The sequence below is a fragment of the Macrosteles quadrilineatus genome, unplaced genomic scaffold, assembly GCF_028750875.1.
Source record: "Macrosteles quadrilineatus isolate MER2022 unplaced genomic scaffold, UCM_ALF_1.0 Scaffold_4__1_contigs__length_99947679, whole genome shotgun sequence".
NCBI lineage: Eukaryota > Metazoa > Arthropoda > Insecta > Hemiptera > Cicadellidae > Macrosteles > Macrosteles quadrilineatus.
In genome coordinates, this window is record NW_026542597.1 from 89,332,815 (window position 1) to 89,347,659 (window position 14,845).

The 14,845-nt window shown below is 34.5% G+C and overlaps 1 protein-coding gene across 1 annotated transcript; it reads left to right on the plus strand.

Annotated features, from left to right (window-relative positions):
• Positions 1 to 427: 427 nt before the first annotated feature.
• On the plus strand, positions 428 to 14,845 carry LOC128992442 (protein unc-50 homolog). The gene is made up of 8 exons (XM_054416019.1): positions 428 to 678; positions 3,795 to 3,898; positions 5,278 to 5,429; positions 6,436 to 6,501; positions 7,261 to 7,381; positions 11,304 to 11,443; positions 12,929 to 13,030; positions 14,595 to 14,845. Exons 2-8 carry the CDS (start codon positions 3,819 to 3,821, stop codon positions 14,729 to 14,731), a joined length of 798 nt encoding a protein of 265 aa, XP_054271994.1. The 5' UTR covers positions 428 to 678; positions 3,795 to 3,818; the 3' UTR covers positions 14,732 to 14,845.

Consider the following 14,845-nt stretch of genomic DNA (forward strand, 5'->3'; position numbering starts at 1 on the left):
CTTTAGTCCCATAAGCCTAATGTTAAAAATTAGAAATTTTAAGTTCGTTTTAAATTGCATTAGCATTATCTAATTGAAATTTGTTTGTTTAAAAACCATCTCACTATTAGTCTAAGTAATTTTGTTAAGTTTGGCTGAAATGCGTTCAGCCGTTATTGAGTGATGTTTCTCTATTTGTTGCATTGAAGTTGATCCCAAAGAGCTTCGCTCGCTTCGCTCGCTCCGCTCAATGAAACAAACCACCACTATGACGTCACGAAACGTCCCGTGAGCCTTGCAGGAACTCAACCTAACAACCAACCCCACATCCAAGTTTCAACAAACAAATTATACAAAACAGAACAACCCAACAACCGAACAACCAGCCAGCCAGATCAAACTACTTTACTTTACGTTTACTTTACTTTAATAAATCTGTTGGTTTGGTTGGGTTGGGTGGAAGTGGAAAGTTGGAAACTGGCAAGTCAAGAAAATTAGGACGGTGATGGCAATGGTATAGAGGGATTGCCAATCAAATTTAATTTAACCCAAGAGTTAGAGTTTGATAGCTGGATGTCCCAAAGAACAATTGGCAAATTGAGTGTAAACATGTTTTTTAGTAGGTGCTAAGATGTACACATTTAGAAGAGGTTATCAGTGTTTTTAGTTGCATTTCTTTACAATTATAAATAATCTTGAGTGAGTATACCATAACTTAGATAGGTTAAAGATAGGCCCAGGCAAACCCTAAATCAATATCTAAGATAGGCCTAGACTCTTAAATTCAAAGCTAGGCCTAGTCCCCTCAAAGTACCCTAGGCTACTTAATGAATCTGGTTAGGCCTAGGTGGCTCGGCCTTAAAACTCCAATTCCAGTTCATTAAGCCATTAACTTACGCTAGAGTTGGCCAAGCTGATCAGTTATTATAACCTCGATAGTGAATAAGTTTTACCCTTTGGCAAAATTTTTAAATCAGACTCCAACGTAGGCCTAAGTTAATTAGGCTAAGTTATTGATTGTTACACTCATTAGGCCTACTCCTAAACTATTAGGAAACTCCTAGGGTACAGTTTCCTAACTGGGCTAGGTATGCTAATATCGATTGAAACTATTGATTCAATTAGGGCTACACTTCCATATCTGTTGGCTCAAACAACCGATTGAGTAGGCTTATATTGATTATTCAATTGTTTAATTCGTTAACCCTCCGAGTGTCATGCGTCGCTGCAGCGACTCACGAACACTGTTTAAGGCGAAGGCTCTATGACTGACAAAATCGGATTGAACTGGATCGAGTTAGGTATCGTTCTTTTCATTAGATTCTAACCTTTCTCCAGAGGTCTGTCTCTAAGAGCTTTATGTTCTCCGAGCCGATCGTAATTGTAGCAGACAGCTGACGTGCGTATTTGTAAACAGGTTAGTTAACCTCGGACCGATGACTGATGTGTTTTATTATGTTTATCATTGTTTTAGTGTTAAAAATCAAAAGTAGTGATATACGTGGTGCATTATAAGAAGATTTAAGTGATTTTGAAGGGCTGGTTGATCCTGAAGAAGTAGGTAGTAGTGATATTGATGTAAATTATCAGCCAGATTCCTAGCTATGGTTAGGCTATGCATTCTTAGCTAAACGCTATGTACTGAAATCTGTTTTTTGCCCATAACTTATTTATTTGCAAATCTACTTCCTTATTACTATATATTTGTAATCCTCATAAAATTTAGAACAAAGTGGCTATTTTCAAATATTTATAGGCCTATAATTTATACAATTTCATTAAGCGCGAACTTATTTTTTTTTCAATTTTTCCAAAATAATTTTTATTTTTACCTAAAAAATTTTTTTGAAACAAATTATTCCTTAGGTTTTATGTATGATATTGAAGCCCATGGTTTTCCAAACAAAATGGTATATAGAACAGTAGAATTAACATTGTTTTAAGCTTTTCAGATCCGTTTTAATAAAACCTTGCAAATGCGCCAAAAATAGGCCCGGACATTAAGGCCTAAACTATGGACACTCGGAGGGATATAGGTATCGTTTGGTTAGTTAGGCTAGGTTAACCTTACCTAAATTACCAAACGATATATCGAACAATTGCTATATCGATCAATATTTTGATTCGGTTGTTTGTGCCAACAGATAAGTTAGGCTATGGAAGTGTAGGCCTACCCTCAATTAGTAAACCTTCATGCGATTTTTTCACCATCAGCAAGTTTGGTTGGTTAGGTTATGATAGTTTAATTTTATAATAGACTAGCTAACCCGGCGAACTTCGTATCGCCTAAGTTATAGGTTTCCCCTAAGACAGACCGATGGAAAGAAAGTACCGTTACGTTTAATTTTCAAGATGATCTCGTTCGCATCGCTCAATCACGTCCTGGTTGAAGTTCGTTCGCTACGCTCACTCACCTTTGGGTTGGAGCTCGTTCGCTACGCTAACTCGCCTCCAGGTTAGCTCGTTCGCTACGCTCACTCGCCTCCAGGTTGAAGTTCGTTCGCTACGCTCACTCGCCTCCAGGTTGAAGTTCGTTCGCTACGCTCACTCACCTTTTGGTTGCAAATTAGCTGTTTGTTGTCATAAATGTAAAAGAAATAATAGTGCTGCACCCTGTTGGTAATCCTTGTAACTTTAATGCTATTGAACATCATAGAACAGAACCAACTTGTTTAATTGAAACAGCTGTTAAGATTCATTAATTCCATTTCTCATAAGGTTAACATGGGAAACTCCAGAGCCACTGGGGCGGAGCCCTTTTAAGAATTTCGAAACGGGAAATAGTTTACGTCCGATTCGCATACCTACAGAATTTACACACCAAATTTCATAACGATCGGTGAAGTCGTTCCGGAGGAGTTTGCAGACAAACACTGTGACACGAGAATTTTATATATTAGATAGGCCTAGGATTTTAAAATATCGATTATTAATCAATAGGCTATTTTCAATTTAATAAGAAACTCAAGAGATTAAGAAGATTGAGAGATTAAGAAACCCAGTTAAGAAACTGTACTTTATGTAAATTACTTAGCCTAAGTTATCTGTACCTAGGTAACTTATCTTTCAACCTAAAGAAAAAAAGGCGGAACTTGGGTGTATGATTCCTCCTATTTAACCAGTTTTTTTAGGCTAATAGAAATAGCCATACTCTTCCAGAGGGCTATAGTTGGAGATATCTTATATCCATCTATCATTGTTTAACTTAACTTTACTCTCGGGACTGAAAACGGATAATTTAGCCTATAGCCTATTTATAAAATAATTTATATAGATAATTTAACTTATAGGTATAATATAAAAATAAACATTAAATTTTAAAAGTTACACTAGGCCTAAGTTTACTTACAGTATAAATGGGTTTTGCCTAAGTTAACTTATTTTGTTTTTGTGGTTGGCAATAATAATTGCCGCAGCTGTTGTTCGGCTATTATTTTGCACCATAGGCTAAGTTATGAGTGTGTGAATATTGCGAAACTCACTTCACACCTGGTTGTTAGTGAGTCATTTACATTTGTGTTTTGAACTTTTTATGTTAGCATAAGCTTATTTATTTTTTATTATTGAGCTAAAGTGGCCAATCCAAATAACTTTTTGAAAATTTGAAATTTGAAGGAGATGTTATTGAGATGCTTATTAAAGTATGTCTGAGGGGGCAAAGTGAAGGTGCTAAGTTAAACTAGTTATATTAGCCTACATTTTTCTTTAATTTATTCAGTGGCAGCCTAACTTAAGTTTTTCAAAAATAATTAATTGCCTAAAGGCTAAGTTATAGTTATGTTCTTGATTGTTTTATAGTACCTTTATTGTTATAGAGACATTGTTTACATACGAGTGGCATGGTGAGTCGCAGCCTTGACAGCTTTAGTAGTCGTGAAAGCTTAAGATCAACTTACTTACCAGCCCCTATCACTCACAGGTACGATAATAATAATAGTTATAGAATATAGTAGAAACTCAATAAGAAGACCCTTGATAATAATGTAAGTTAATTTTAAGAAGGCCATTGATTTCATACGACCCTTAATTGGGCTACATGTAATAAAACCTTGATGAAAAGTTTTATATTATACCCATGGGAGACTTGTTATTGAGACTCTACTGTACTATGATGTGACATCTCCATCGTAATTGATAGGCCTAACTTTATTAGCAGTATGTAGAGGAGACTCGGTAAATCTAACATAAACAAGGTTCCAACGGACCCGAAAAGTCAGGGAAACAGCTATATAGGGTCGGGGAAGGTCAGGTGGTATAAAGGTAGTAGGCCTACCGGTCTTTTGTTGCTTTTGTTTAGATAGTACCGGCCCGCACAACGTCATAGTCACTTTTGTTTAGGCCGGCCAAAAGTAAAAATTTTCAATGTTACGTGTGTCAATGTGTGTGTATATGTGGACTTCAACAATGACCAATGCTATTAACAGTAATTTAACAAGACAGAAGATTTGACAATGGCCCCGAAACTATAGTCATTATAAAAGACGACTTGTATTGAAGTCGTAACTAAGGTATTTAACCTATTATTATTAGTACTCTTTATCAATCCAGGAGGCAAAACAAACTTCTTTACTTCACTCGGTGAAGTAAAGTTTAAAACACTCAATCGGTGAAGTAATGAAACCCATTCAAATAACATTGAGTGCTCAACTTAATAAAATATAGGCCTGCTCAACTTAATAAAATATAGGCCTACCTCTATGGAGCCAACGACAATCAACGCTAGAAATCAGCTGTGCGTTTGAATGTTATTGTTATGCTTTAAAGTATTTTCCTAACCTAGCTTTTGTTTGTAAAAGAACGTTACTGTTAGAAGATGAGTGAAATATTGTCAGGTCCTGTAAAATCTTGAGCGAAAAAACGTTCTTACTACCGGTACCTTACACTTGTAAGTTAAATAACTATTACGTTGTTTAAAAACATTTCTTCATATCTGAAGGTTATTGTTGCGTTGAGGGATTATAACAAAATTGAAAAACCGTATTGACTAAATAATAAACAATTCAAGAATAAGTGGAACACTTCTAGCCTATTTTGTTTTAATTACAAAACATATGTTGAAGATTATTCCAATTATTTTGTACATTTCTTAACATTTGACAGTTTTATTGTAGTGGTAAGTAGTTTAGTCAATGACTTGTAATGACTTTTTCTTACACAAAAGATATGGTGTTACAGAATTATCAGTAAGATCATTTGATTTGTGGTTTGTTTTAATATTACAGTAATTTGTTTAACATTTAAGATCTTTAGGGACTTGTGTCATTACAAGCCACTAGTATTATATTAATATTGTTTCAGAAAAACCTGTATGTCTGCCGCTGTAAAACGCTACAGATATCTGCGCAGACTCTTCAAGTTCGAGCAGATGGACTTTGAGTTTGCGGCTTGGCAGATGACGTATCTTTTTATAGCACCTCAGAAAGTGTACAGAAATTTTAACTATAGGAAAGGTAGGTAATGTCTCACGCTAAATTATAGGTTTACCTACAAAATTCTCCTTATTCATAAAGTAGAATCCTGTATCCAATCCAAACTAACTGGGACCGAACCCTCTGGATTCAAAATTTGTAATTAGTGTTTTCCCAAAATAAGTAATAGTTTTGAATACAGATTATGTTCATGGTTGCAATCCCTGGAGATGGTCTCAGCGACTGTGGCTACGTTCACGATTTTTTTGTTTGATGTTTGTGACTGAAAAAGATTATTTTGAGCTCTCCATGACCCCAAATGTCTAAATTTTTTTGGAAACTCAGAAAGATATTTTCAATTTTCCTGTGACTGCGCTGAGCTTTTGTTTTCCCGATCGCAGAAAGCATCTTCCAAAATTCTCAATCCATTTACTGCGATCGCGAGAGACGATGTTGTCTCTGCGACCGCGGATGATGTAATGATTTTGCTGAGACCACAGAAGATATTCACGTTCCTGCCGTGACTGCGGAAGATGTCCTTAATTTGATGTCAGCTTTGTACTAGTAATGTTATTTTTTATCATAATAACTTGCAAAGTTTGCAATAGGTAGATTTTCACAAAACATTATTTGGAATGAAGCTACATTATTTTGCAATTATTTATTATTGCTGGTTTAATGGCTTTATACATGTGTCTATCTAATATTAAAAATAACTAGCCATTCTTTGTGCTTAAGTTTCAAGGTGTAGGCCTACCAGTTTAATTTAAATTTAAAACAAGTTTTTGCAATTTCGATAAATTTATCTTTGAAAAACAATGAAATAGGCCTAGGCCTAGTTCATTTCTATATAGGCTAAACCATAATTGTTTAGCTAAAGTGTGCCTATTAACTAGAAAGTGGTTACGACTCAATCAAGGTCTGAAGCTTCTTGTCTTTGAACTGGACTCAGCTGATATGTTTGTTTAGTCCTTCTTAGTACTTTTTATTAAAAGTTCTGTTTTAACCTGGCGATGATTCGAATATTTTGTAATAATTTTTGTTTCAGAAACCAAATCTCAGTTTGCAAGAGATGATCCTGCTTTTTTGGTGTTGTTAAGTTTTTGGCTATGTGGTATGTAATTTCATCTTTATATTTCTTTTGTATACACTTAGTGAATGTTTATTTGGTATCAACAACTTATTTTAAGTATAGAAATATAGATACCTACAAAATACAAACAATGTTTTTATATTTTTTTTTTTACAAACCTTGAACAACAGTGGTTATCAATTATCTTTTTGAGATAATTTTTTTATTCAACTACAATCAAAAACGTGGACTTAGGACATAGACTATATAAACAGCCAGTTGTGCAGCACAACAAGATCTGAACTATGTAGCCTACAGCGTTGTGACAGCCCATGTAGGCCTTCAGTAGTTACAGCCCATAGGGCGCTCACACTGTTAGGGTGAAAAAAATTCTGAACAAATTAAACACTACACTTAATTTATACCCAAGCCTTGAAATCATCCCAATACTTACAATGGAGAAATTCTTGTTGTGAGTGTAAGGCGTAGAACCAACTGGTACACATTTAGTACTCACCTTCAGTCACAATCCATGTTACTCTTTTAACAGAATCTAGGATTACATTATACTTCAGATAATGCACTGGAGCTCGCCCCGTGGTCGAAAACTCACCCAAAAATATCTTTCATTTGGTACCAACCACATGTAATTCGGTCCAGTAGTATGGTCAGGCTAGCTTTGCATAAGTTTTGCAAAGCTTTTCATAAGTTTTGCAAAAGTTTTTTAGTATACCAGATTGTAGTCATTACGTGTATAGTCAATGATATCACCAATGCTAATATGACTTTTTTGTGTTCCAGTGGCTTCAATAGCTTTCACCTTCATACTAAACTTGAGTGTTTGGGCGTTCTTCAAGTTTTTAGTCTACTTGGTATTTGTCGATTGCATAGGAGTGGGGATTGTAATTGCTACTTTAATGTGGTAAGTCAAAACAAGAGCATGTATTATTTTAACAATACTTTGCTTATTAGAACTACTGGTACAGATTTTTTCATAGTTTTGACAGGTTAACACGTTGAGTGCGGCGTACATTCAAACAGGCCAATGACGGCAAGGTCCAGGCGAAGCTCCGGTTTGCCATCAAATCAGCGTACGCAATTAGTATTAATCAATCAATCAATCAATAAATAAATCTTTATTCAATACATACAACAAGTGTACATGAATGTGTCATCAACCTAAAACTACTTCACATGATTTCACCTACTTCCCTACTTTCTTAGTCATACAGTTTTTTTGTTACAGTGTTCAAAACTTTCTAAACTATAAAATTCGCTATAAATTAAAAACCCCTTAAGTTTATTTTTGAATTTATTTACGCTACTTTCGTTTCTAATACTGCTGGGGAGGGAATGCATGAATTTGATTCCAATATAATTAGGACTTTCCTTAAATTTTTCTTTTTTATGTTTTTTAGTTATGAAGTTTAGTTTGTTTCTAGTGTTATAATTATGTACGTCTTTCTGTCTTTGAAGTTCTGATTCATGATTTTTAACATACATTATCGTCTTATAAATATAGAGACTGAAAACGGTAAAGAACTCTAATTCTTTAAAATGATTTTTACAGGATTCGCTTATATCGAGATTAAGGATACACCTAATGGCTTCTTTTTGTAAATGTAAAATTTTGTTTAAATTGAATTTACTTGTTCCTCCATAAATTTCTATACCGTAAGAAATATGTGAGTGAATAGTAGCAAAGTAAACGTTTCTTAAGATTTCTCTGTTGCATAATGGATATAAGCGTCTAATAGCAAAAATACTTGAGCTTATTTTATTACATAAGTTGTCAACATGTGAGGTCCAATTAAGTGTGCTATTTAAGGTGAGGCCTAAAAAATTTAGTTTCATAAACAAAATTGTTAAACAGTTCTTTTCTAGATTCTTTAGATTCAAACTCAATGAACGTTGTTTTATTTTCATTTAGTAAAAGATTTTTTTTATTCAAGTAATCTTTAATTATTGTGAGTGAATCATGAGTTTTATTTTTAAGAAGCTCCATATTCTTATCATAAATCGACATACTTATGTCATCTGCATACAGGCACAGAGTATTATTTTCTACATGTTCCAATAAATGTTTTGGCATCCCTCCCAAGTAGCACAAGAACAAGAATGGGCCCAACACTGATCCTTGTGGCACTGAGTCTTTTACTGTCCTAACCTCAGATTTAATATGGTACATTTTATTCCCACTTAAATGGGCAATGTTAACAAACTGTTGGCGTCCCTCCAGATAAGATTCAATCCAGCTCAACTTTTTGCCACCAATTCCATACATTTTAAGTTTATTTAGTAACTTTAAATTGTGCACGCTGTCAAATGCCTTGGACATATCCAAAAAGGCACCAATTACTTTGTTGTCCTCATCCAACTTTTCTAACACATTTTCAATATAAGATATAAGTGCTGTAGTGGTGGATTTGTTTTTTCTATAACCATGCTGCTCTTTATCTAATAAGTTATTAATTTCAAAATAATCCACTAGCTGAAAAAGAAAGCATTTTTCAAATAATTTTGAAAGAGCTGGTTGAATTGCCAGTGGTCGATAGTTATTTGGATCTTTTTTGTCTCCTTTTTTATATACCAGGATAATTTTTGAAATTTTCAGCTTATCAGGATAAACACCTGTTATAAGTGAAGTATTAATGGCATGTAAAAGTGGCTTTAATAAAACAGATTTAGATTCTTTTATTATTCTAATCGGAATTTCATCATAACCTGATGACCATTTAGGTTTTAATTGGTCTATTATGGATATTAAAATTGGTTCATCAATTGTTTTGCACTTAAACTTAGTGTTTGAAGCAAAATTTTCAGAACTAGTTTGGGTTTTATTCAGATTTGGTAAAACATGATGTTCCACCATATCAGCAAAATTATTGTTTAATATATTTAACAGCATATGGGTCCTCTATTTCGGCACCATTCTGCATTAGTATAATATTATTATGCACCTTATCTTTTAGCGAATTTCCCTATAGGGAAGTAGCTATTACCGTAGGTCTCATGGTAAGACTTAGGCCCGGGACCGATTTACTTTTTCATTTTAATGTCCCCAGAGGCCAAGAACACCATTCGTTCAAATTTTTATATATGTATATATATATATATATATGTATAGATATATATATATATAGATTTATATATATGTGTGTCCGTGAACACGATAACTTGAGTAATTTTTATCCGATTTTGATGAAATTTGGTTTGAAGGTGTAAGGCGGGATAAACTTGAATGAGTTCGCGATCCAGCATGATCGGACCATGGGAACAGGGTTTTATGGGGGGTTTTATGGGGTAAAAATTGGTTTTTCTCACTTTTTACCCTCAAAACACAAAATTTCCCAATTTTTCTCTAAACCTTCTTAAAGAGCTTAAAAAAACAAACAATTCAGTATATCAAAGTGTTTTTGTACGGTTATTGGTTACGGAGAAAACTAAAAAAATGGTAAATTTAAAATTCCCATGTTATTCTTATGGAGAATATTGTAAAATGTTGTAGTTTGCTTGTTTATGGATATATTTTGATCAAACTTGGCAAATTTATTTATTTTATAGTAAGCTATCAATATTTTACTAAAAACACACTACTTTATTAGTTTCCTTGTAGCAGCAAACCTAGGTACTCGTTAAACCTAATGTTATTTAAATAGATCAATTGAAAATCAATTCGGCCAAATGGAAATTCGCTTAGACGGCAGGTTTGCTGCGGCGGGGGTATTTTACTTTAAGTTTCAGAGTTCACAATCTGCCAAACAGTTATTCAAATATTTCAGTCTGAAAAATAACAAAAGAGCAGTGGCGATTGTGCTGCGTTACCTCGAGAGTGGACGTAGTTCACTGAAACACCCAAAGGTAGCAGCACTGCCTGGATCCGTAGCCAGTGCCTTTGTAATGTGGCTTGAAGAGAGACAATCTCCAAAACGGGGACAAAAGCATATTCAGATGGGATTTTACGGGAAATTTTAGTACCAACCTACACCAAAGTAAAGCTCACATTCTAAGTTAGAGTCTGGCAACGATCATAATGTCCCCTGGTTATAGCTGAGCTGTACTGAATATACTGAACTGATGTAGTGGGAGTGGCGCTTCTACATCTGTAGATACAGGCTGCACTCAACGTGTTAAGCAATAGTTTATTTTAGTTTAATTTTTTTTCCAATTCTTTTGCAAGCTGAAATACAGGTTGCAGCAAAAAGATCTGACGGTTTTATAATGTTAACAACTCAAACGTAAAAATGGCGGATGCGATCAGCTTAAGATTCAAAAAATTACATCTTACAAATTAGAAATTATATCTGTCTTGGGCCAAACGTTCTTCCAATCTTGCTCTGAAATTGGCAAACACTTTCGCTTACATTGCAGGAGAATGGTTTGCCATTTCTTGGCGAATGGCTTCCTTCAGATCATCCAATGTGCGGAGTTTGTTTGTGTAAACTCTTGATTTCAGCAGTCCCCAAGAAAAAGGTTACAAATGGTGAAAACTAGGGAGCAAGCTGCCCACGCAATGTCTTCAAAATGCGAGATGACTCGGCCACAGAATTTGCTTCTTACCTCATTACCTCAACGGCTTTGTGGGCAGTAGCTCCATCCTGCTGAATCTAAATTCTGCTCAGGTTTAAGTGATTGTGCATTGAATAATCACTGGGCTTAAACTGTGGCACGATAGCCATTTTGTATCGGTGAATGTGCAAGTGCTCCATCAGCAATGATATTCTTTGCGCTCTTAATACACAAATAGCTAACTAAAGACCACTTCTTTGTCTCAGAAGCTTGATTATCAATAACAGCAGAGTGCTGATGAAATATAATTGGTTGCCTTCCTTTTCCGCCAACAGGTATGTCAGCAACCACTACTTCCTGAAGCCAGCTTATCAGGGTCAAGACGTTGAGTGGGGTTACGCCTTTGACGTCCACCTTAATGCCTTTTTCCCATCTCTCATCATCGTGCACGTATTCCAAACGCTGTTTTATCACGGTGAGTTTGGTCTGTTTTGAGTAATTTGATCTAACGAGTAATTTTATCAAAACGTACCATTTCAAAAAAATTTTATTAGATCATGTCCCAACTCAGATATATTAAGTGATTGCTAAACAAAAGTGAGTTAAATATCTTAAATATATTTTTGCCATACAGATTAAATTATTTTATAGTCCTGAATCCTTACCCTTCAAAATACACATTTTTGCTTTTTCTTGGGTAATGTTAAAAATATTAATTAGGCTACTTAAAATTGCAATATATAGATTATAAATTATGTGGTCATGAGGCATGATTGAAATGTTTACTATAAAGAAACTTATAACACAAAGAAGGAAGGAAAGGAAACCTGAGATTATTTTGTAAACTTAAAAATAAAATATTGTCCGACGAATTCCTAAAAATTGCAAACAAAATCCCAAACTTAAGTTTTTGAGCAGTTTTAATGTGTATGTTCACAAAATTTAGGCGGTTTTAGGGCAATTTCCCCCACTAAAATTTTTGCCTAACCCACTAGCAAACATGGGCAAAATGTTTCCGTCATGCTTCTAATGTGCTTTGGTATTCCTAGACAGACCTGTTATGTCCTTGGACATTGCTACTTAGTTGGACATTATTCCGAGGGACTGCAGCACTTCTCCAATAATTTTTTTCCTGTATATTTGCAATAGTTAGTTATCGAATATTGTATGTATTTTATTTTTAGTTTCTTTGGTTGCCTTACCTGTATTGGAAAACAAAAGTATGAGTAAACAACAAATAAGAGTTTTAAGGTTATGTTTTGTGTCAAAATCGACTTTTGTTTACGATTTGTATATTATTTCAAATTCTTTTGTTAATCTTTCTGTGGAGAATGTAGCAGTTTAAGAAAATATGAAAATAAGGAAGTTATTGTAATTGCAACTCACTGTAGCAAAAAAAAGGAATTCCTGTGTGTAATCAGGTTGCATAATTACGGTATCGCAATGGCTTAATGTATGTCACAGCTGGCTTGAATAAGTGTTTGTATTTACTTTTTACACCAGCTGTTGAGCTATTATGTTACGAAGGTAGGGTTAAGTAGAGAGGATTGATTTCTTCCCCTAAAATCACCTAAATTTTGTGATCGGAGTCTAGTGTGTTGGGTTTACCAGCATTGTGCAATAGACCATTAGGCCTGATCAATAAAACGTATATCTGTGGTCAGGAAACAGCACTTTGAGTAAAATTTGATGGAATTCAAAACTTAATTGTTTGTTACCCCGTAATCAGGTATTTTGCAACTTTTTACTTATCCTAAAAGTGACTATTTTGTCACTTGGCTGTTTCTTCCACCACTGGCTTTTTTGTTCGTAGAACATGATTAAAATATGTGCAAAATCTTACCTCCCAAAGGGGTTTATAGTTATGATGATTGAACACTTACCAATTTGTTCATGTTCAGCAATATTTAAGAGTATACTTTAATTTTAAATCTTTAATATATTACTTTTCATTTTACAGCATTAATCAGCCAAGACTGGTTTTTCTCTCGCCTGTTCGGCAACACACTCTGGGTGGTTGCGTTTGGCTACTACGTTTATATCACATTCCTCGGATATACGTGTAAGTCGTATGATTTACTTTATTTACAATAAATAATCTGATTAACTGTTGATTTCTGATCAACAACAATTAAATTAAAACAGATAAAATTATGCATATTTCAGATAGGCCTGGAAAGTCATAGTTTTTATTGTGGAGGAATCTGTGTGTTGCAGAAATGCTAAAAGAATTTATTAACCCTAGAAACTCCAATGGCCTATAATCAATCTTTCATTTGCTACTCTGTGCAATATCTCAACATCAACTGAAGAAACTTACAAGATGGAAATCTTCTATAAGGTCAATTTAAGTAAAACACTTAGCTCTTGGTAGTGCTGTTGGTTAACCTACAGAAGACTGATCATTATAAGGCATTGGCTCTCTGGCCACGAGACAGTGAAGATGAATAATTCCAGTCTTAACGCCTCCAACTCAAGGTGTTCAACTCGTGTGGTTACATGTCTCTTGCAGAGCTTGGTTGAATATGTCCTCCAACTTTAAAACTGAGGATAGCTCGGGCTACATCCCGATAAGAGGATTTATTTGAGTTGCACCTTGAATCAGGTCAGGTCCTATTTCACTCAGGTTCTTCACTGTATCTGAGTCCAACTAAAGCTTTGAAAATTTTTAACCCTCCGAGTGTCATGTGTCGCTGCAGCGACTCACGAACACTGTTTACGGCGAAGGCTCTATGACTGACAAAATCGGATTGAACTGGATCGAGTTAGGTATCGTTCTTTACGTTATATTCTAAGCTTTCTCCAGAGGTCTGTCTCTAAGCGCTGTATGTTCTCTGAGCCGATCGTAATTGTAGCAGACAGCTGACGTGCATATTTGTAAACAGGTTAGTTAACCTCAGACCGATGACTGATGTGTTTTATTATGTTTATCATTGTTTTAGTGTTAAAAATCAAAAGTAGTGATATATACGTGGTGCATTATAAGAAGATTTAAGTGATTTTGAAGGGCTGGTTGATGATCCTGAAGAAGTAGGTAGTGATATTGATGTAAATTATCAGCCAGATTCCTAGCTATGGTTAGGCTATGCATTCTTAACTAAACGCTATGTACTGAAATCTGTTTTTTGCCCATAACTTATTTATTTGCAAATTTACTTCATTATATTATTATATATTTGTAATCCTCATAAAATTTAGAACAAAGTGGCTATTTTCAAATATTTATAGGCCTATAATTTATACAATTTCATTGAGTGCGAACTTATTTTTTTTTAAATTTTTCCAAAATAATTTTTATTTTTACCTAAAAAAAAATTTCTGAAACAAATATTCCTTAGGTTTTATGTATGATATTGAAGCCCATGATTTTCCAAACAAAATGGTATATAGAACAGTAGAATTAACATTGTTTTAAGCTTTTCAGATCCGTTTTAATAAAACCTTGCAAATGCGCCAAAAATAGGCAGACGTTAAAACCAAAACAAGGGACACTCGGAGGGTTAATTTTATGTTCATAAGACGAGAAAGAAATTTAACATAGGCATTTTAAATGACTGAATAATTAATCTAGATCAAAGGTTTAAACATCTTTGGCCTTCATCAATGTTTTTCCTTCATATTTGCAGGTCTGCCAATCTTACAGAGGACACACGTCCTGTTGTACCCACTAGTTCCGGTTTTGCTGATGTTCCTGGTGTCGCTCGCAGCCGGGTGGAACATTACAGAAACAGTCATGGACTTCTATCACTACCGGGTCGTGTAGCTTGGTGTTGTGAAATCAAACACAACTCTATTGTACATAATGTATTGTTACTTTATACAAATATTTATACATGTATCATCTGTTAACTTGTAAATAACATAACAATTCGTAAGA

Coding starts and splice junctions, on each gene's coding strand:
- LOC128992442 (XM_054416019.1), top strand. CDS start 3,819: ATGGTGAGTCGCAGCCTTGACAGCTTTAGTAGTCGTGAAAGCTTAAGA. Junction 6,502..7,260: donor GTTAAGTTTTTGGCTATGTG/GTATGTAATTTC, acceptor TTTGTGTTCCAG/TGGCTTCAATAGCTTTCACC. Junction 13,031..14,594: donor CACATTCCTCGGATATACGT/GTAAGTCGTATG, acceptor TCATATTTGCAG/GTCTGCCAATCTTACAGAGG.